Below are 22,396 nucleotides of genomic sequence, written 5' to 3'. Positions count from 1 at the left end.
GAAATAGCAGCAAGAGAAAATGAAACCTGATAGGTTTGGGGTTTTTTTTTCCTTTTAAAATCTCTCTCCTGTTTTGAAAGCAACACTTTCATTTTTATCATTTCAGGCCAAACACACAAATACGCTGCCACTCCTTTGTGTTCCTAACTCCAAGCTGGTCGCAAGTGGCAACAGGCAGCAGCACACCGGCACGGCAGCACCAGTGGGAAGCGATGAGATGCAGCGGGTGCTGCCGGCTCTCCCGTTCCTCCGCTGCCCAGGCAGGGAGCACATCACAAACCCTCCGCTCCCTGTCCTGCACTACCTGCAGCGATCTGCCTAAGCCCTGGGGATGGAGATATTCCCTTCCTTGCCCCGGGAAAGAGGCGGCTGTCCGGGAAGGTGGAGCAAAGCAGCGCTGTCACACACGTGCCAGCAGTGACAGGAGGCCGAGAGCCCGGGACCTCCCGTACCGGGGGTACCGGGGAGCGCAGCCGGCACAGCGGCTCCTCCGGCCGGGTTCCGCCTCTCCCGCACCGGGCTCATCCCGGCGGGTCTCGGCTCTCCCGCACCGGGCTCATCCCGGCGGGTCTCGGCTCTCCCGCACCGGGCTCATCCCGGCGGGTCTCGGCTCTCCCACTCTCCGGAACTCAAACCTGAGCGAGCTCCCTCAGTAGAGCGGGAAGCGGAAAAAACTGCACTACTTACAGGCCCCTTTTCCAAAAGATTTAACAATACTGCAATTCTTCCAGGTACTGTGGTTGTTTCACAGCGCCGATGCCAAATAATTAAGATTCAAACGATACTACCAGCAACAAGGTCTTATTATTTTAATTACCCGCACCTCACTAACACTTACGGCCCCAGTGAAAACACTTAATTAATTACAGGCCGATAAGGGAGGTCCCGAAGCAGGGATCGCCTTTTGTGTGCGAGCAGCGCAGCGAGGCCGCTCGGGCCGGGGGTGAAGCCCGGCTCCGCCGCCGCTCCGCGGGGACTCCCCCCGCCCGGGGCTCCCCCGCCGGGGCCGCGCTCCCCCGGCCCGGCCCGGCCCGCGTCCCCCGCCCCGCGCCGGGCGGGCCCGTCCCTCCGCGGCCGCTCCCGGTGCGGCGGCAGGGCTGTCGGGGGCCGTTCGGGGCGGAGCGGGACGCGCAGCCGGGCCCGGGCGGGCCCCGCGGGCCGCACTTACCGCGGGCGCCGCGGGTTCCATTCGCTGCGGGCAGGAAGCGCGGGCGGGGGCGCCGCTACCAGCGCCGGCAGGAGACAAACCGCGTCCCGCCGCGCCTGCGCCGCCAGCCGCGCGCCGCACCGCGCCTGCGCCAGCGCCGCGCCTGCGCGCACCGCGGAGCCGGCCCGCGGCTCCTGTCGCGATAGGAACGGGCTCGGCGACAGGGCAGAAAAATGGATATTTATTATAGCAGAGACAGGGGAGGGGAAGGAGAGAGCAAAGGGTGGTTTCTGTCCGCGCAGGGAGCAGGGCTGGCTCTTCAAGCCACGGTGTGAAAATGCACATTGCAGCTCGCGGGGCTTGTACTCCTCAGGGCAGGAGAGACTGGGAGCGTCTGGAGCGGGGCCAGCCGAGGGAAACAAAGGTGGTGAAGGGGCTGGAGCATCTCTTGCGGGGAAAGGCTGAGGGAGCCGGCGCTGTTCAGCCTCGGGAAGAGGCGGCTGAGAGGAGCAGCTCTGCTCGGTGGTGCCAGGTAACAGGACAGGAGACAACGGGCACACCCTGATGCTCAGGAGGTTCTACCCAGACCTGAGGAAGGACTTCTGGTACATCAGATGGAGCAATACTGAAGCACTTCAGGCTTTTCTTTACATCAGCACGAGCACAGATTTGATTCTTGGACAGTAAACACTACCTTAAAGCTAAAGGTTAGCACAGAGCCTTTGATAAGAAAAAGGTCCCCGTGAATTACATTCGTGCTTAAGAGAAAACACATTCACCCATCAGGCCACCAGTGATTTCCTGTTAAATCTGAGAAAAATTATTGACAGTAGAGGTAAACTTAAAGAAATCTATTTCTAGTAGTCACTGTCATCAACTCAAAGTGATTCATATAGATTTGAATACACCCAGAATTCCAGTCTTTAGCACAAAGAGGATGACCACCTACATTCTACATAAATACAAAGTGAAGGCTTAGGTACCAAAAATACATAAGCAAAAAAATACATAATACAAAAATACATAAGCAAAAGCCCTGTCTCAAAATTCATAGTTATCAATAGCCTTGACTGAAAACAATTCATATCCTACCACTTAAACAGTTTTCCTCCCTTATTTTTAACATACTGGTTGTGTAAATGATACATCCAATGTCATATTTTCATAACATTGGGGAAATTCATATTCCTAAGTGTATGGAAATGTAATAAATATAACCTATATTAGTAATGCTGTTAGGAGAAGGTATTTACTAACATTTGCTATTCAGAATTCTAAAATCTAGTTATGTTTCTGCTTAGTAAACACTCACGTAGTACTCTAACAGCAATGAGGAATTAAAAGAAAAAAAAAAAGAAAGAAAAAAAAACCTACAACAAAAAAGACCCCAGGAACCCCCAAGTTCTCACAATGCAAATCATGTTTCAACACCTTTCCCTCTGGACCTGCAATGGTCTTTATGTAATAATTTTGGCATTGCTTTGGAGAGTGATAAACATAGTTACAAGAGAACTACATCACTGACATGATCCAAAACCTTTAAGAAAAAAATGCAAATTATCTGACAAGGCACAGGACTAAGTTTTACAACACAAGATACAATTTAGTTCAATGCACGTCACAACCCTCAGGAGAACACTTGGTAATTTAAATGTTTCAGAACATGAACAGATATATCAACAGGCTCAAATTGCCTCCCCTGAGTGTTTCAGTATTTAAATTTGCACAGAACTGTTTCATGTAAATGGATTGAAAACAAGGTACTTTACGGAAGCCACTTGGTTGTTTTACAGAAAGTAAATTCCAACCTTTTCTAAAGGTTTACATAAAATAAGAGAAATCTCCAGATCTGGTCCACCAAGCTGGCCAGCTGTTCTGAGTAGGAACCATGATGTTTCCTGAGTCACACAACTCTCAATCTAAATGATTTCTTAGCTCAGACAGTCTCTCTTCTGTAAACGTTCTGGATCCCTCTTTTCCATATTCAGAGCAAAGACCCTTATGGAAACATGTTTTGAAGTATTCAATATGATAAGGCATGATGTCAAAAAAAATTTTAGTCATCTTAAAATCAAGTTCAGAAAAGTCAAATTACAGATGTATTTGACACCTTTTGCTGCAGATGTTGCTTTTGATTAAGACAATGTCAATAAAAGGGTAACATTATCATTGAAACAAGCAAACCTTTATTACTAGATATTGTTACCTTCTGATTTTCTATATGAGCTGACAGTTCAGGATTTCTGCTGAACTGTGAACACATATCACTGGTTCCCAAATAAGCCTAGAAATTAATAAACCACTACCTTTTCAAAATTCTGTGTCAGATATAGTAAAATGCTAATTTTAATGTATCATTAAATAACTGCTAATGTTCTTAATGTTACAGTACCTGAGATAAAAGGTCTGTTGAACAATCCCCTCCCTGAGCAGCCAGTTCTTGAATCATATGTTTAATACTCTTTTTCAACAGATTCTCTTCAACAGAATTACCACTTACAAGCCTGTAAAACAAATAAACCCATTACAATCCTTGTGCTCTCAGCACATCCTTTAAAGAAAAGAAATAGTCACTGGAGAGAAGCTTTCAAATACATCTTAGAACTACACAAACATCACAGGTGGATCTGGAATCCAGTGATAATCAAGAATGGCATTTTCTGGTTATCAAGGACTGAAAACACACACATTTTATTTTGGCTGTCTCAATACAGAAGTCAGATGATTTGTTAGATGAAAGTGGGAGCAAAGACAGGAACAGAAGCAGCAGTGTGGAAAGGACATGATTTTAATTTTCCCTCTAGTCTGAAGGGAAGGTGTATGATATACTCTTTGAAGGGATCTTGAAAGACCAAGTTACTTAAACTAGAAGGGTGACCTCAACCAAAAATCCTAGTTTCTCCCCAGACCATCTTCTGTCTACTTTTGATTTTAAAACACTGATTTATTTGCAGGAAATTCACCTGTATGTGTGGTTATCTCTGCCTCTTGCAATTTTGTCACACCACTCCTTACTCTTTGCATCCATCAGCAAATCTAAATCAGTCATAGAAGACAACAGTAATCACACCTGTGTGACTGACACCTGTGGAAGGAGTGTGGGAAGACAGGATAGCACAGAAGGATCACTTGTCTTTGTTGAAGATTTTTATGAATTCCTAAAATAGGGAAACTAGCAACTTCATTAAAAATTCACATTAATAAGGGATAAATCTCTAAACAGACTTTTTTTTTAACAGACTGAGAAGACTGGAAAAATTGTTATCTTATTACTTACCCAACCTACATTAAGCATGCAAAACATTTCAAGTTATCTGACTGCCCACATTACAGATCTACACAATTCATAATTAATCTGCCTACTATTAAAGCTATTAATTTATGGTGCAGTCAGCCAAATAAAAATCTAAATATCTATTACAGTAACCACATCATGTCCTATGATCAAGCACACCTGAGCTGTTATTCCTGTACGTGCTCCATCATTTTTCTTGTCTATTGACTAAATCAAATCAAATGCCTTGCGTTGCCTTAAGGCAAAGTATTCTTTTATGTTTTATACTGCATCTAACAGAAAGCATAATGATGCAATTTGGAATAAAAAATAAAAATACCTTCAATATATTGTTAATGTTTGCTCAAATTGTAGGCCCCAGAGGATATACAGAATCTTACTGGGGAGGGAAAGGAGCATACTTTCAATTTATCCTCAGGCAATGCCAGGGCACTCTACGACAAAGAAAAGCCCCTGGAGTAAGGCTGAGGAACTGCCAACATAAAAACACCAACTACATTTAAAGTACTAACAATGTAAATAGCTACAGATAATGAAAGCAAAAGCAATTAATCAAATGGCTATTGTGAAAAAAAAAAATCTGCATTTGAAGCACAAATTGCTCATAAACGCAGGATAATTAGAGGCATATTCCTTGTAAACACCCTAGATTCCTCATCAAATAGTAATATGACTGACATATTTCATTTATAATTATATATTTGTGCTACAGCTACATATATAATTTGCTTCAATAAGCAAAGAAATTATGCAAATGAATCTTGCAAAGGTATTAGACTTTGCCCTCCCACCATAAGCATCTACTCACTATTAGCTGGAGTAAGAGATCCTCTTACCAGATAATGCCAGCTGTGAGCACCACTCTCACTAACTCTCCCTCACGTGAGGAAACGGAAATGCAGGAAAAGCTCCCGGATGTTAAACACTGCAATCATCTGTGTCAAAATCAGCACCTGCTCTCCCTTCTGCTTTCATCTTCCAAAGCAGGACAGCCAGAGCTCCCAGCTTGCCTGGTTATGAATGAGAACCTGAGTGTTCTGCAGGTCACACTTACAATTAGAGACAGCCCCTGCACACAGGTGTATCCAGTGGTGGGTGTTTAATACCTGAATCACACTGCACCATCTCTGTTCCTCAAGACTGAACTGCAAGAGTTTCATTCCATGGGTCCATGTGTAAGAAGGATTTGTGCCACACAAACATGGAGGAGCAACAGCTACAGCTGGAACACACACAGGTCTCTATAAAACAAATCAGAACTTTATTATACTAATTTTTAACCACTTGAGCTATTAACTACTCAAAACCAGTAATATTTGCAAAGAAGCACAAAACACCTGGCTAAAGGTAACAAAGTAAATCAGGACAGGAAGTTTTATGATGACATCAAATAAATGCAAAAACACCAAAGTGGAAATTACCATTATCCATAAAGTTACCAAGAGAAGCTTTTTACAATTCCTAGGTGGTTTTTTTTGTCAACATTAACACAACAAATACAAGATATGTCAAAATAAAGCAGAACTGTTATAAATATAATAACAGTTGCCATGGAACTATTGAGAGTTTCAGATCCTAGAATTATCCAAAACTATACATCTGAAATTCAAATAAGTTCAGTGTAGAGGAATGTAGCCTACAAAAAGGATAAAAAAAGGCAGCCTATTTATCATCTAGCATTTTACAGTTGTTCACATAAATACCCTGTTTTGGAGGGTAGCACACACCCATCTAATCTGTGCAAAGACTGCACATGGATTTGTCTCTATTACCTGGTAATAACATCCTTCAGGGCAATCTGTTGCTGTTTCAGTGTCAGAATGATTTCCTGCAATGGATCCTTAGAGCCTCTGAAATGCTGAAATATGGAAGGCAATTTGCGAAGCCTGCCCAGCACCACTTGTTAATCCTGGCAGAACAATGCTGAGAGATTTTTCTTTCACTGATCCAAGAGCAAGTTTCCAACAGGTCTCTGCCATACAGGAGGATTCTGGAATAATGACACTCATTCCAGAAGTATATTTTATCCAGGTGTTCCTTTAGTTGTCTTTTTTCTCTTTGGATACCCTTTAAATTCAAAATTATTTTCTGAATCTATTGTGACCAGATAAAGCTTCTGCAAAAAACAAAGTCGAAAATAAAAATAATTTAGTTCATATGAGAGTTCTATGAATGGAGAAGAGAGCAGGAGAAAAGCTGACACTTGTGATACAAGAACAAATGTCAGCTTTGGTATTGTAATGAAAAATAAATCTGCTTCCTTATTCTATGCCTACTGGCAAAAATATTATTTTTAGTCAGTAATCTGAGCTGAAAGAGGTACCCAGCTGAAGAGCATATGGCAGGAGGGATTCTGCTTCTCTCAAAACACAGAAGAAACACACTATACTGTAAAATTCAAGTACACCAAATGCTCTGATGCTCCAGTCATCTCTGAAGGATTACATGGAAGGGGCATAACAGAACTCCCATATCCCTTAGTCATCTGTGGAGTCTGGAGACAGCAAGAAAACTCCGCAAAAGATGCTAGTAAGGGTCAAACTTCTTAATGGAGCAAAGCTTTAATTACAGGTATGGTTTCAAAAACAGTGCAGTTTTAAGAGCTGATTTCACAATAGCTGTTTTGTGTATGCTAATTCCAGGAAACCAAAGATGTCTAAAGACAAAAATAATGAGTTCTTTTTCTGTTTTACATATATACTTCATCTATCACTTCCCAGTCCTTAATTTCATTAACTGCCAATGCTCTCTTCTGGTAGAATAACCTAAGGACACTAGTGCAGGACATCTTTCTTGTCACCTGTCACAGCCATGTGTCACACAAGCTGTCTTGGGCTTCACTAACCATACCCTTCTTATATCAGGCTAATTTATGGTAAAATTTAACTCTACATTGCTCTACAGCAGAATTACATTTGCTCCAAGACTCAAAACTGAACCCTTCTAATTTCTCTTCTGAGGGAAGACTCTAGAACAACAAAAAAATAAATTAATTAAAAAGCCCAAAATTTAACAGAGTATTTTTTTCTCCCTCTGTCCTTCCCTCCCCCTCCCCCCCCCCAAAAAAAATAAAAATCTTTAAGTGTTTTGCAAGTACATCTGAAAACTAACTAGAAGGAGAAGATTTAATTATTCTGCTTAGGAAACTCTATTCCAGAAATAATTTTCAGTGTTTGATCAAAACCACAAATGACTTCAACTCTTGAGTCTGGCCAGAAAGATCAAAACTGAGCTTTGATAAATGAAAAGAACTTAAGCAGTAAGAAGCACTCTGCTTTCCCCCAGAAGACTGAGGGAGAAGACTTTAAAGGCATGAAGTCTTTAGCAGTGATCAGTTTGGAAACAAAAGATAAAAAAATAAACAAATAATTTTGAATGAACCCTCTCAGCCCTCACAAATATTACTCTTTTTCATCTGTTATTTAAAAAAAAAAAAAACCAATAAAAAATAAACCAATCACCTGAACACTACATACCTTTTTGGTTTGAACTTCACTGGCTTAAGTCTGGCTGATGAAAGGGAGCAGGAGATGTCTTCAATAAACTTTCCAGTTACCTTCAGTTTTGGCAGCATTTGTGCTTTGTAGCAATTAATTTGGTTTTCCATGCCAATCTCATCAAGGAGAGGCCAGTCTGTGTCCTTCAGTTACAGTTAAAGAAAAAAAACAAAAAACTAAAGAAATATTTAAATATTTTACTACTATTAGATGCATTTTAGACAAAATAATAGCAATAATACCACAGTATCTGAGAATGATTAAAAAGCTCCCAGCTGATGGCAGAATTAAAGTGGAACTTGGAAGAGCCACGTGTCATGTGACTTTGCAGAGAGCAGCTGCCGTTACTTTAAAAGGCTCCAAGAACCCACACCATGGAAATGGAGCATTATGCTCATGTTACCAGGAGTCACAAATAGGGCAGCACCCTCAAAAGATAAGCTCTGCAGCTAATTCACTGCTCATAATTACAACATTTGCCTTTGTAGAACTGTTATTCCAGACCCATCTATTCCCACCTTGACACATTAACCCTAAAATAAAAACATAAAATTATTTTAAGGTTTTGCTCAATTCTATCTAAAAGGCAAATTTCTAAAGAAAAAAAATAATTAAAATCCCTTTAGGAGTACTGTTTAAAGTTTACAAACTGGGAAAGGCAACCCCAGACCCCCAGATCCTCAGTGATCACATCCTAACCATGAAAATGCTGCCTATTCTTTTCTGGTTGAAAATATCACATTCACATCACTCTCTTGGCAATTACAGTCTTTCATCTTCTTTCTTGAAAAAAAAGTCAGTTGCCATCCACTGCATTTCTTTCATAACAACATGGTATGATTTGTGCTGAGTTTGGGCAGAGGTTTCAGAGACCATAAACCTTCTTTCCTCAGTGCTGTTATTCCCTGCAGAATTTCATTTTTCTTCAAATAAACATAATTAAACTTATGTTTCCTACTGCACAACACAAAACCAAGACAGACACTATGAAAAATACATGGATAATCAATAGAAATGATTATTCAGTAAATGATTATTCAGTCCTTGGAAACATTCCATGGTGTTTGAAGTCACACTTTATTAAAGGACAATGAATAATGCATTTTGTGCAGCTTTTTGTAAAGTCTCTGAAGGACTTTGTGAGGCAGCAGTAATACAAAAAATCAGGAGAGAAGCTTGGAATGCAGTGCTACTCAGTCTTGATAACGTCTGTTTTTCCTCCTAAGGTATAGTACCCCTAGATCTCATCGAAGTGCTGGCTGATTCAGTGAGAAATTTCACAGAATTTAAATACTCTGCCAGATGGCAGATGGACAAAATTCTCAAAAAAGTTCATATAAAAACACATTTATTTTCTGGCATTTTTATTAACACATGTAAGCATCCTGCAACTGTTGTCAAGTCAGCACAAGCAGCACAAATTTTCATTACCATTCCCCCTCCTTTATTCTAAAATGGCGCATAAAATTTTTAAATAATGGATTCTGTTTAATTAAATCTCCTTCTAGGACTTTATTACAAGAACAAATGCTACCTCCCTAGAGAATGTGTCTGATTCCTCCTCACCCCTTTCCTTTCTTCAAGAAAAATCATGTATATCTGCAGCACTAATTAAAACCAAATGAAAGCCACAGGTATCCACAGACATTCTAAATTTAAATACAAAAGTATTTTTGTAAAGGAAGATTCATACCCAGATGAGCTACGCCACAGCTGTCTGAAGCAAATTATCAGGCTTGGCAAAGTCACCTGCATAAACTACTGGAATTATTTGCTCCTTTCTCCCCAGGCTGGAGTGATAAATTCCACCATCCACAAAGTCACCACACAAAACACAAAGGTCAACAATCTCCAAACAAGATAATGAACGAATGTTATATAATATAAATGCTGTATAATTTACAAATATACCTGTTGTTGTGAGGGAGCCGGAGCTGGGACCACAAGCACATTGTTCCTATCCCAGCCTGCTGGCTGTACCTGCTGGGGCAGAACTGGGTTCCTGTCATATGCAGCAGGTAAGGAATTAAGCCAACTTGACAAATTTGGTCCATTTTGCTGCTGGTTTTCCTCCTGGCCAATCTGCTGAGCCACTTGAGGGACAGGAGGCATTTCACCTGCAGAGAGACTTTAAAAAATTGCAATTTCAGAAAAGAAAATAGCGAAATGACAAAGAGAACCAAAGAAAGTGGCAATCCAGCCTGTTAGATAGCTGGTGAAATCAGCTTTCCACCACACCTCAGTACACCTGCCTGCCTGGAAGCTCTGAAGGTGTGACTCAATCACCATGCCAGTCTAGGATGTCCTTATCCACTCTTGAACCTGACAAGATCTTTGCTAACAACACCCTGCAGAGAGTTGACAACCAATCTCTATCAGGGTATCAAATGACCAAAAGGGGAAAATTTCATGCAACATTAATTAAGGAAAGCAACAAATTAGGCTCAGAGGGTACAAAATTAAACCCGGTGGATGGAAAATGAGATGTGCAGCACTTACTAGGATCTCTAAGATTTTCTCCAGAGGGTTTTTAAAATGTGTAACAATTGTTGTTAGATATAATGTTACAATTACAGAAAATCTCATTAAAGCAATTATCTTTAATTACAAAGCTTAAAATTTACACTTAAACTTAAGTCATTAATATAAGCATTAGATGTACCAGCATTATTTTAAAGTTCGTGACTTTTTTTTTTACTTGCTGTCAGAACTAATCATGAGTCTCTCGCTGAAGTACTATTTTGGAACTGAAATAAAGTTAACCTAATAAAGTATCTCATTGTCAATAAAATGGTACATCGGACTACCATTTCCAAAGGTCTATGCACTCCTACGTCTTGATTTAAATTTTACATTCACTTTATTCTGCTACAAAATGAGGTTTATGGTTGCAGAACTGCTTCCTGCACAACTGCAAAGCGAGTTGATCTCAATGGTCACTGACCTTTTAACCCGAATTAACCACTAAAATTCTTTACCGTCACAGTAGATTTATCCATTTGCTTTGTCTCTAGCAGCCAGACCTGGAGAGTTCCTGCAGCTCATTCTGAGTCTGGACTGGGTATGTTTGTAATTTGAAGATTCAGGACGGTCAAGCTTTTGGCTTTCTCCAGCCCAGGGACTGACGGAGAGGCCGGTGCTGCCACACGCACGGGAGATGACGGAAGCTGTGCCAGGAGGGGGCTGCCTGCTGTCACTCCTGCCAGTTCCATAAAGCAGCGGGGCGGGATGGTCCATGCTGTAAAGGACATTCCAACCCGGTACGCGGGGTGTCGGTGCTGCCTCGGAACAGAGCAGGCGCTAACACAGGGCTCAGCAGCGCCGGGAGCGCGGTTCCCTGGCCCCTCACATCGCTGCGTGCTTCCCGCGGTATCCCGTCCCCGCTCCGCATCCCCTGTGCCACCCCGGACCGCCCTCGCACAGCCTGACCCGCTCCGCACACCATGTCCTACCCCTGCACAGCCTGACCCGCTCCGCACACCATGTGCCACCCCCAGATCCCGGAGCCGCCCTGCGCTCCCCTCACGCCCCGGGCCCGCAGCGCTCTCCCGCAGCGCCCCCTCATGGCCGCCCCTGGCCCCGCCCCTCGGCTGGCCCCGCCCCAGGCCCCGCCCTGCCCCGCGAGCGGCGATACCATTCACCTCCCAGCGCGGGGGGGACACCGCCGCCAGGCGCTCCCACCCGCACAGAGGGGGAGCCACGACCATTAAGTATTTATTATTATTATTATTATTATTAATAACTGTTATTCATGTTTTTTTCCCTCTCCAAATAAATTTTCTCTTTGATTTCAACTGTGGTACATATCACAGCTTTGGGGCCTTTATTATAAGTAGATAAAGGTTTGGGTTTTTTTTCAGATTGAATGGCATGGGGAAATGGAGCTTTGGACGGAAGGTAATGCAGAGTAGGGACCAGGAAGGGATGTAAATGAAAATCCAGGCAGAAACTCTCTCGAGGACACTTCTATACACTTGCTCTTATAAAATCAAGCAAGGCCTTCATGATAAAAAGCTCTAAAGAGAACCCAGATAAAATGAACATGGGAATCATTTTTTAAAGTACAGCTGTGCCCCAAAAGATACCCCCAAATTGCCACCAACCCAAAAAAAAACCCTTCAAAACCAAAAGAATCATTCCAGAAGGAACTATAAAATTAAAGGCTTTAGGCAAAACCCACTATATGTGGGAACAAAGAGTTGACTCCTTATTTTCAGTAATTAGAAAGCAAGACTCCACACAGACTCAAGCAAGGGAATATCCAAACGCTTGCAGTCTTATTCCAGTATTTCAATAGTGTTCTGCAGGTTGGTAAGGCAGGAGGGTGTAATTTCTTCTGCCACCTCCAGAGAGCTGGAAACAAGAACGAGAAGTTAAACACTGATGGGAAAAAGGAGCATGAACTCCAGGATATGGAATTCCTGAAAACACTGAAAATTAAAATAGATTCCCAGAGGATGGCAGTGCTCAGACACGTGCCTCCCATATCACTGCATACATTCCCTGTTCTGAGGAGCCTGATGGGATTGAAGAGTTCACAAACCCAGCCTGATTGAAGACCAGAGAATACAGCACCATTTCTTTCACACATGCCAAATCAATTAAACTCTGGACCCTGTGGATGGCTCAAAAGGATTTCTGGGTTACACCTCAGGCAGCAAAGGCCCAAGTACTCCTGGAGCTGTGGATTTATATCCTTGAACCTGCCCACACACAAAGGCAATGCTGGCAGGATGGCACCTTCCACAGAAAATGTCTCATCTTGGAATGTATGGTTCAGTCCACATTCCAAACAGAAGCCCTTTCACTGAGTAAGGAATCATTTCTTTCAGACCTGCAAAGCTCTAGAGAACACAGAAACTTGTTTTAAAACCAAAAGGGTTCATGGCAGTCAGCATGATAATGAGTTCCTAACCCATAGGTTCTAAATCACAGAACATTCTGAGTTGGAAGGGACCCACAAGCATCAAGTCCAACTCTAAGTGAATGGCCCATAAAGGAATTGAATCCACAACCTGGGCATTTTTAGCACCACACTGTAGATAACTGAGTTAATCTCAGGGTCATGCATGTTATTCCATAGGAAAACCATGGATGACATGAAAAATAAAAGCTGGGAGATTCAGTTCAAGTAAAGGTAAATTGTTAAAAAAATCAAAAGCTCATGAAGTTGCAACTTCATAATAAAAAAAGTGTATATTAAAATGATTTGCCCCATCTTTACGTAGAGATTATACATAGTTAAAATACTATTTTCCAAGTAAACATTATAAAACATTATTCAAATAGCAATTAGGATATCCTGCATTTCAAGATTTTTTCAGGAAGCTGCTTTCCCACTACACTGTTTTCAAGTATATCAGTCAGGTGAATCAGTCAGTGGTATAAAAAGCTTCTGTTTTTTCTGCTGCACTGTCTTCCCCACCCAGCTTCTCCTGGGCATCCAGTTCTCATTCTGCAAGCACACAAACTCCTGTTTCACTGGATTCTTGGGTTTAGAAAGGCCACTTTTTGTAGACAAAGGGTCCCACGGCCAGCCACTTGCTGGTTCAGTCAGAATCATCACCACAACCATCGCTGCCTTCGATATCGCTGCTCTTCTGCAAAGCAAAACACAAAATGATTTATCAGTGTTGCATTTACATCCCCAGACTGACCTAAATCAAAGATACTGACTCTGAACTCCTCCACAATAGTAAGACAATAGTCGTGGATCCTAAATCCATGGGATAGATCCATCTATTGTAGAAAACACCTGTGGTGGTAAAGATGCTTCATGTAACAAAAAATGTTCTTTGGCTTACAATTACCAGCAGAGAAATTTTCTTACGTAAATCTACAACTCCATAATTACAACCTACAGTATGTGGGAAACTTTAAAGTGAGACAGTAACATGAAATGTTGATATTTAAAATAAATGTCGGTGAGACAAATTAAGTATTGTTTTATGCAAGTCCCTCAAAAGCCAAACTTGTTATATCATCTAAAGCCAGATTTAAGAAATTTGTCTGCTGCAGAGAATTTATGTCCAACCTGTACTGCAGATAAGGACTCACTAATACTTGTTTAAAAGTGAAGTCAGTTGCACACAGTAGTGCAAAAAAGGAAAAATTACAGATGTTAGAAACTTACAAGGAGACTGAAGTCAGTTCTTCTCTGGGAGCCACTCCTTCAGGAGTAAGGCAATATGGTGCAATTAATTTGGGGGTTTATGTATTTTTTTTAAGCAAGTATTTTAACTTTTAAGACAGATATAAAAGTATTTTTATAAAGAGAAGCTAGCATAGTATATCTATAGACTCTATGTCTGTAGTTTTTCCCCTCACCACCACTTGTTGAAAACATCAAATCCCACGAATTTAACACTGGCAATTTAATATACTACTACAAAACAAACTCCAAGGCACTCACACAGTTGACTACATACCAGCAAGCACAGCTCACTGAAGTGCAAACAGCCTGCAGAATCTCAGCAGAGTCTGTCATATCATGCCTTTTTTATCCTTCCCAGACAGCTTGTGCTAACTGTGATGCCAAAGCCAAACTTGGTCGGGACTATCTGCAGGGAGCAGAAGCTGCCTCCTTCCAGGAACATGTCAGGGATTGGGAGCCTGGCAGCACCAGGTCCTGCCAACATCACCAGGTAAAGGAGCCACATCATCTCTTTGGGTCCCATTTAACCAAAATAATGTGGCTTTTGCCATGAGCTCCTGTCACAAACACCCCTCTCACATACCCAGAATTCAGAAAAGGATTACCAGAAGTACAAAAATAACCCTGAGAAACTTACAGTATCCTGCTTGTGGTATTCAACAAGGCTCTAAGTTTTATATTATGTGATGAAACTCTTTCTTGAACTCAAGCAAAAAATGGTAGACATAATTAAATGCGACATTCTCCATTTGTTACGCAAAATAAAGGTAATTTTAAGAACTCTGTTAAATGAAAAAGGTCATTATTTTATTCTGAGTTGCACTACACAGAAGTTTTAGCCCTGTCCATCGTTCATCCTTCAAGGACTTACCAGCCTTTAACTGAAATTTCCTTCTGACAAAAATTATATTCTACACCTTTGGTGTATTGCACCTTACAGCTCACAGGAGCTCCTGCTGGCACAAATCCAATTCCACAATATCCCAGTTACTCAGAAGTTGTTCTGATGGCCTATTTTGAGCTCATGGCAGACTAATTTTAAAGAACTGGTCCTAAATTTCCCTGATCCCAAACCTTATCTGATAACAAAATGAGAATTGGCCCAAAATCAGAGAATACAAAAAGCCAGCAGGTATTTAAAGCAAAATTGTCAACCTGAAACCTAGACTCCCAAACACTTTCACAACATCAAAGGCTGGCATTGTGTCCATAATTTCTGTTGCCAGTTTATGATTATGTAAATTGCTTGTGCTTAAAGCTTTCCCTCCTCCCTCAACTACTCCCTGTAAAACCCTGCAAAAACAATGCTTTGTACAGTTCATTCCACTATCATCAAGTGCACAAAGACAGAAAAGATTATACACACTTCATACTCCAGATGACTGTCATTTCTAAGGCACTTCATGGAAAACAAAAATGTTACAAAGGGAAAAGATGTTTCAACTTGACAGCTTCCATTTGAAAAATAATGGCTTCAGTCATTACCTTTGAATTTTTGTTGTTAGTTTGCATCTCAACAGCAGATGAGTTGAAGTCATGAATGGGGAGGGTGTTAAGCCAGTTTGCCATGGATTTCTCCTCCCTTTCTGTGTTGATAATGGTAGGATAGATGTACTGCTCTTTGAAAACAGCAATCTTCTCCTCCTCCTCTGTCCACTCCAGTGGCTCATGCAGCCCATCATTCCCAAAACGCCTGTTGTATTTTTCAAAGTGTACTTTCTCCAAAACCAGCCCAAGTCCTGGGGCTTTGGGGACGTCGACCTTCTCCTCTCCCCAGCTGCGTTCCATGATGGACTCAGCAGCATAACCTTTCACAATTGCTATCACCAGCCCAATCATCTTCCTGATCTGGTGCATCATGAAACTCTGACCCTTCACTTTGATCACTGCAAACTCCATGTTTTCCCTGACGAAGGGCTCGCCACAGTACATCTCCATGATGTACCGCTTGGCACTGGGGTCCCTGGGGCCCTTCTGTGATGTGAAGTTGTGGAAGTTGTGTGTCCCTTTGTAGCAGGCCAGCAGTTTATTGACCCTTTCAAGGGTCTCTGTGTCCAGCCGAAAAAGCTCTTCCTGCACCTGATGGTCCTTATGGGCAAAGGCAAACGTTGGCAGCATGTAAGAGTAGGTTCTGGCGTCACATTTGTTCTTGGAGTTGAATCCCCCGGTGACTCTCTTCAGGCCTGGATTTAAGTGACATTAGGTTTTTGAATCAGGAGGTTACAGATTGATTGTGACCTCACTCCTACCAACAAGAATTTTTTTAAACAAAATACAAACAAAAAATAGATTTGTTCAGAAGAGCCCAAATTTCAAGCTAATAGAAGCGTGTTAAAACTAAACCCCTTATAAGCAAAATTATAATGGTAAGAGAGAGACCTTCTGCAGGAGAAAGCTTCTCTTGAAAACATTTTCTATGTCCATTTCAGTGCTCTTACCCAGAATTCTGATGTGAGAAGGAAGATGATTATTGATCTTTTCTAAGATGTCATCTATTAGCCTGACCTTGAGTGACACAATCTGTCCAGCTGCAGACACACCCTGTAAAAACCATATAACACAAAAACCCACATAATCATGCACTTTGGAAGCTCTAGGATAGCACTTGCAGGATTGAAATAGCTGAATAACAAGTTTATTTGCTTGTACTTTAATTTAATAGTGGACAAAAGGAGAAGTTTCAAGCAACATTCACTGCTGGATCTCCCTCTGGACAATGCTTTGGCAGTCCATCCCAGCAGCAGAGGTGTGTAAACCCCAGAGTTTAGGAGAACACAGCCCTGCCCAACCTACCTTATCTGTTCGAGCACAGCGCTGGAAAGACATCTTCTTCATGTCTTCCCCGTGGTTTTCTGGGATGCATCCAGACTGAACAAGGGCAGAGACTAGGTCATCTTCAATTGTCTTGAACTGGGAAGATCCCACATTTCTCTAAGAGGCCATATGTAGTAAAAATAAGAAATAGAACAAATCACAGTAACTGAATAAATGAAGATGGAAATTTCATTCATCAAATGTGAAATTCTTTAAAAGTCTTCCTTTTACAGCCTTAAGAGCCATTCTCTAACAAACCTAACTCTATTTTACCAGAGAGTGTTAATAAAACATGATTCTGATTTAGCTGTTATTGTTCTCATTTCTAATTTCACTGTGCAACACTTCTGGAGGTTTTTGATGATTCCATCAGCTGCATGAAACAGCACCAATACTGTCCCAGTGCCTGCAAGTTAACAGCTGCTGCTCCAAACCCAGCCTCTGCAATTTTTTCTTCTAGAAAGATGATGATGCGCCTGTAAGCATGAGGTTGACTGCTGGTGAAAAAACCTCCTTTGTTGTAGAACCATGAAAGGCTCCCTTCCCTGCCTGTGTGCAAGATTATCAGTTATCCCCTGGAGCTTCTGAAGTATTCTTTAAGTGTACGGAGCCTGCAGTACGTGGAGAGGAGCAGCAGATGGAGCAGGATCACCCTCTGGCTGCGAGCTCCGTGCCACAGACCACCCTGCACAGCCACGTCTGGTGCCATGACAAAGTAGTGTTCCTAGAATCACCAGAGATGCACCACTGACTTTTAAAAATTAAGTTACTACCAAACCATTTGAACCCATTCATGCACTGTTCCTGTCCCGGTTTTTCACACTGCAAATGCTCAACTGATTCCCTACCCAGGCACTGACTAAACCTAACAGATTCCAAAACAAAAAATACGCTGGAGATGCTGCCTTGCCAAACTCCATACCTGCATGCCATGGTAGCCTTTCCCTGAATATGCCATCAACAGCACAATCTTCCTTTTGGGTGACTTCTTATTCTGATCCTCTGCATCTTCCTCATCCGCATCGCTCTTCAACCTTTTGTTTTGATGCCCGTTTTCTTCCAGCCTTTGAACCACCTCGCTGCTGCTGTTGAGCCTCTTTGTCTGGCTGGCAACCGCTGCTATCAAATCCTCAGCCATTGTAAGAACCTGCAGGGGAAACAACCGCAGATGGGACGAGCATGAACAGCACGAACCTCGGGCAGAAAGCGACAGCTCCATCCCTCGGGGCCGCAGAAGGGGACAGCATATGAGCAAGTCGGAGGCAGGAAAGGCGAGCGCCCCTGCTCCCCCCTAGGCCGTGTCACCATTCCCTGGAGGAGGCAGGCAGGGCCTGCACTGCCCGGACACCCGGCGGGCCGGTTGGGAAGGCCGGCAGGGCGAGTGGCGATGGCGCACCCGGCCTGGCCCGTCCCCAGAGCGGGGCAGGGCAGGGCCCGGCGGTACGCACGCTGCGCTGCCGCCCCCACTGCCCGGCGCACGCCGCGCTCCCCGGGGCGGAGAAACCGCAGCTCACGAGCCGGAGCCCCCACCGCAGCATCGTCCCCGGAGCCGGCGGGCGGGAGAGGCCGCGCCCGCCGCCCTCAGCCCCGCGCCCGCCGCCGCCGCCACTTACACGGGCGCTGCGCAGCGACGGCACCACGCGGGACGCACACGTGCGGATACGGCGGCCGCGCGGGGACATGGCGGGGAGCGCGAAGCAGCGGGTGCAGTGAGGGCAGCGCCCTGAGGGCAGCGGGGCGGGCTGAGGGCAGCGCCGGACAGCAAACCGAGCCCTTCCCGGATCTCCCTCCGAGTGGGAAAAGGGATGGCATGTACAGCCAGCTCTGCGCCGGGGTTCCCAGCCTGGAGAGCCCGCCCTGCTCCAGTGCTGGCGGTGACCAGAGTGGAGGTATTGCCACTTCCCGCACACGGGCTCTCCACACCCAGAAATTGTCATATTGTTAAATCGCAGAAAAGAGGGGGAAAAGGCAGAATAACATTCCGGCGGTACACGGTGGCTGTGGAAGTAAAGCAGCCCATTTTTCCTTATCCATGGGGAAGCAGGCACTGACAAAACTGAGGCGAGGACAAGGGAAGGGAATAGTTCACAGTGCACACAGGTCTTCAGTAAAAGTTCACGGTTCCCTTCCCAGAGGGATGTCACATTGGTCCCCTTTTCCACACGCCCTCTCTTTGTGCCAGTGTCAAGCATGGGCACCTCTGACTCCACTTCCCCTCAGGTTTTCCTCCAGCTCAGGTAATCCTTGTGCTCATGTTTTGTGCAGTTTGTTTTATCGGCAGTGATGCGCTTCATGGGGAAGCTGAGCACAGCAGGAGCCCTCACCAGGCCACGGCATGTACCTTCCAAAAAGCCGAATGCACCTGGAATAATGTTTTGCTGCATTGTTCTGTAGGATGGAGCTACCCAGTGGAGACACGGGTTCTTTGGCAGGCTGTGAGATTATTGTAGGAGAGCTCCATTTATCCGTTCAGATGGAACATGGAAAGGCTGACACTTCCAAGTGGGCCAGATTATCACAGGCCTGTTATTTCAGCTAATAAGGGGAAGAAACGCAGCACGTCCTTTTTCAAACGGACGCTTCTGAGTTATTTCAGGAGTGGGATGGAGCAAAGGGAAGATTTATCACAGGGTCCCAGCTGCACTTTGCTTAGAGAAGTGATAAAAGATGGCCTGTCACAATGCAGTGCTGCTGCCAAGGGAAACAGGAACACAAATTTCTCTATCACTGCAACCAGGGTGTCTGAATCTTTTTTTGCCTCATTTCCTTAGGAAGTGGAGCTTATGCAATTGACTTGTCCGTCCACCGCATCCCTTCCTCCTCCTTCCCTGCCCTGATTTCTGAGTTTGGCTCATTTCAGTAAATGTGAGAGATGGAAGAAGGTGACATTCAATACAGAAAACAGTGATGGGATAGGAAAAAGACTTGCATGGATATCCCATGAGGGAAAAATCTTTTGTATCCCACCTCCTTACGCCTTCTAAGAGCAGCCACAAAGCTTGAAAACAGGTAGCACAAGCTGTGCTCTTAACCTGCCACAGCACGCACTACCTCTTCCTTTTTTTAACTTATCTATTTTATCCTGAACACCTATGTATAATTTATTTTATCTTGCTACCAAAATCAAGGACAAAACGAAGTGACTCGCTGTAGTTGCCACTGCTGCTGCGTTCTGGGGCATTGAGACCCTCAGCAGGTCTGGAGCTCTCTCGGCACTCAAATCAGCATCGTCAAAGCTCTCTAGGTACCAAACATCTGGCCTCACAGACAACTGACCTCTGTCGAACGGGCAGCTGCGGAACCGGGGTATGGCATGTTTTCTGAGGTAGTTTATTTAATTCTCGTAAGGATGTCAGTGCCGCTCCTCACCCCAGGCTGCGCGGGGTGCCCGGGCAGCGGCCGCCTGCAGATGGGGCTCTGGCAACGCGCACCGCCACCTCCCTGCCGTGTCCTGGGGACATGCACAGCCCTGGCCTCACAGCTGTCCCCTGCCAGGCACCTCTGGCATTCCTCCCAGCCCGGGGACACTGCGGGCTGTCCCCTCCGGCTGGCAGAGCAGGGCCCCTGGAGCCACTGCAGCTGGCTGTCCCCTCCCTGTGCAGCCTTCTCCTGCTCTGCTGTGGCACTGTCATGCAAGCAACTTTCTCACCTTCCTCCCCAAGGCCTGCTTTGAAAAAGGAGGTATTTATTTTAGAAGTATTTCCATTCAATTCACAGAGAAGTAAAATTTATTTTAAATCAGTAAGAAAGACTCCAAGAAAACATTGTGTTAAGAAAGACGATTTCTTCCAATTGTTTTCTGTTAAAGGGAAGGAAAAAACCTGCTAATCTGATTTTTAGTGAGTTTATGGGCTTTTGCTGTATAGCACTAGAAGTTCAGGAGATACCAAATGTTGTAGTTAAAAGCCATTTACATCCATGTTGGGAACTGGTGACATGCTGAACTCGAGGGACAATGAACACCTTATTTTGCTCCTCCCCAGCAGTTCTGTATTGTGCACTGGCTGGAAAAATTGTGCACGTTTGGGAACTCGGTTACCCTCTGTCCATGGTAAAGAGAAGCCTGTGTTTGACATATGCTTCAACTCCTCCTTAGAAATACGCTATTTAACATGCTTTCTAAAAGCACTCAAATCCCTTGCCAGGTTCCATCTCCCAGGAGGGGGGGTGGTTCTGACTCTATTGTCCCTAAAAACGCTGTTTTTAGAAAGAAATGTCCCAGGGAAGTTTGCATCCCTGCACTACGTGCCATTCCTCATGCAAGGAATGGCACCCATGCTTACTGCTACATTTATGGAAATAAATCTAAATAAATCCAACTGCTAGGATTTCTCTGGAGAGCATTAGCTCCTGCCCTGCAGAGCTATGCCAGGGTATTGTTTCCTTGCACACAACCCTTCCCCTCCCTGGAGTGTGAGGTGACCAGGCACAGTGGGCCACTGCAGAGAAGCCAAGACCAAATTAAACACCAGAGAGCTCAAACATGCTGTGAAGGGGTTAACTCCTCATGAAATAAAGCTTTAAAATATCTGGAAAGTGGAATAATTGATCTTTGCATGGCCTTGGTGCAACACACACCCACCCGTTTCTGCTTCCTTGATGTCACTGTCACTTCTGATCTTTCAGAGTTGAATGAATGTGTTTTTGCTGACGTACTTACCAACAACTAAATATAAAATGCAGGAACAAAGCCAAATGCCCTGAAAGAATTGCTTGGGTTTGTTTTCTCCTAGAATCAACAGCAGCATGACGTCACAGTCAACATCCAGAAAGTTGTGCAATTTCCACTGGTGCTTTTGAACTGTGTAGGTCCCATGGTTCAGTGCTTTTAGAAGAGATTGTGTATTTCTGTTGTTGAAGTTTTCCCAGCTAGCACTTTCCCCCTCTGCTCTGCTGCCTGTGAAAGAGTCCTATGGATTCAGCAGAGAGTTCTCTATCTACACAGGCATGTGGTACACAGGGTCCACCTTTCATTTGGCTACAGTGTTTTCACCTGAACCTCTGAAATTCTTCATGGGTGTCTTCAAAAGAAACCCCTCTCCCATACCCTCAGCATCAGAAACTTTTACATGGATATATTCTGTACTACTATCCCATCCTGCAGGGAACAAACATACACAAGGGTTTTCTACATAAGGGGAAAAGTGTTTAAAAAAAACCAAAAAAAACCCCAAGCCACAAAAAACAAAATTTAAAAATAAAGTAAACCCCAAAACCCAAGTCTGCTGAGCTGTCAAACTTTAAGAAACATCAGCATATATAATTACTCAGGTCTGACCAGCTTTCCAAGGGCTGCCGTGGGGTCTTGCCCAGGTTGTGCCACGAGGTTTTCAGAGCACGGAAGTGCAGTTTCTCAGAGACCCCCAGCACTGATGGTGCTGCAGCTCTGCAGGGAGAAAGGATCGACTGTCCCTGCCCGAGTCAGCATCAACAAGAGCCCAGCGTTTCTAGCCAGGACTGTTCTCACAGAGCAACTCCCTGGGGTGGGA

The 22,396-nt window shown here is 43.9% G+C and overlaps 3 protein-coding genes, 1 long non-coding RNA gene, 1 other non-coding gene and 1 pseudogene across 25 annotated transcripts in view; 1 reads left to right on the top strand and 5 right to left on the bottom strand.

Annotated features, from left to right (window-relative positions):
* LOC111936489 (E1A-binding protein p400) overlaps positions 1-1,507 on the bottom strand; it is a 46,886-nt gene extending 45,379 nt beyond the window's left edge. For 11 of the 17 annotated variants that reach the window (XM_086856521.1, XM_086856523.1, XM_086856524.1 and 8 more), the window contains exon 1: positions 1,169-1,507. The gene's annotated coding sequence lies outside the window, so the exon portion shown is untranslated. The remainder of the gene's footprint in view (positions 1-1,168) is intronic. The other 6 variants (XM_086856519.1, XM_086856520.1, XM_086856526.1 and 3 more) reach the window with 3 other exon arrangements.
* LOC111936488 (E1A-binding protein p400-like) lies at positions 1,373-6,536 on the bottom strand (annotated as a pseudogene). Its single transcript, XR_015277839.1, has 4 exons — positions 6,215-6,536; positions 5,279-5,681; positions 4,111-4,232; positions 1,373-3,651 (listed from the first exon to the last, which is right to left on the bottom strand). The product of XR_015277839.1 is annotated as an E1A-binding protein p400-like (transcript).
* LOC111936788 (small nucleolar RNA SNORA49) lies at positions 4,777-4,915 on the bottom strand. Its single transcript, XR_002868331.1, has one exon. It is a non-coding gene; the product is annotated as a small nucleolar RNA SNORA49 (small nucleolar RNA).
* Positions 6,423-11,056, bottom strand: LOC147649893 (uncharacterized). The gene is made up of 4 exons (XM_086856537.1): positions 10,918-11,056; positions 9,851-10,056; positions 7,919-8,082; positions 6,423-6,558 (listed from the first exon to the last, which is right to left on the bottom strand). The coding sequence occupies exons 2-4, from the start codon at positions 10,049-10,051 to the stop codon at positions 6,537-6,539; spliced, it is 387 nt and encodes a 128-aa protein (XP_086712663.1). The 5' UTR covers positions 10,052-10,056; positions 10,918-11,056; the 3' UTR covers positions 6,423-6,536.
* Positions 11,057-11,727: 671 nt separating this feature from the next.
* Positions 11,728-19,683, bottom strand: PUS1 (pseudouridine synthase 1). 4 transcript variants are annotated; one of them, XM_086856007.1, is made up of 6 exons: positions 18,521-19,683; positions 17,830-18,054; positions 16,887-17,024; positions 16,532-16,634; positions 15,579-16,276; positions 11,728-13,539 (listed from the first exon to the last, which is right to left on the bottom strand). In XM_086856007.1, exons 1-6 carry the CDS (start codon positions 19,097-19,099, stop codon positions 13,489-13,491), a joined length of 1,794 nt encoding a protein of 597 aa, XP_086712133.1. In that variant the 5' UTR covers positions 19,100-19,683; the 3' UTR covers positions 11,728-13,488. The 4 variants fall into 4 exon arrangements, with proteins under 4 accessions (XP_086712133.1, XP_086712136.1, XP_086712134.1 ...); XM_086856010.1 differs by having other exon boundaries at positions 18,438-18,529; XM_086856008.1 differs by having other exon boundaries at positions 18,356-18,523.
* LOC147649892 (uncharacterized) lies at positions 18,708-20,656 on the top strand. The gene is made up of 3 exons (XR_015277759.1): positions 18,708-18,796; positions 19,679-19,916; positions 20,036-20,656. It is a non-coding gene; the product is annotated as an uncharacterized LOC147649892 (long non-coding RNA).
* Positions 20,657-22,396: the final 1,740 nt, after the last annotated feature.

Source organism: Cyanistes caeruleus, chromosome 18, assembly GCF_971803275.1.
Source record: "Cyanistes caeruleus chromosome 18, bCyaCae1.hap1.1, whole genome shotgun sequence".
Taxonomy (NCBI): domain Eukaryota; kingdom Metazoa; phylum Chordata; class Aves; order Passeriformes; family Paridae; genus Cyanistes; species Cyanistes caeruleus.
The sequence above is the reverse complement of the archived record's forward strand: the minus strand, read 5'-3'. Positions and strand labels throughout refer to the sequence as shown.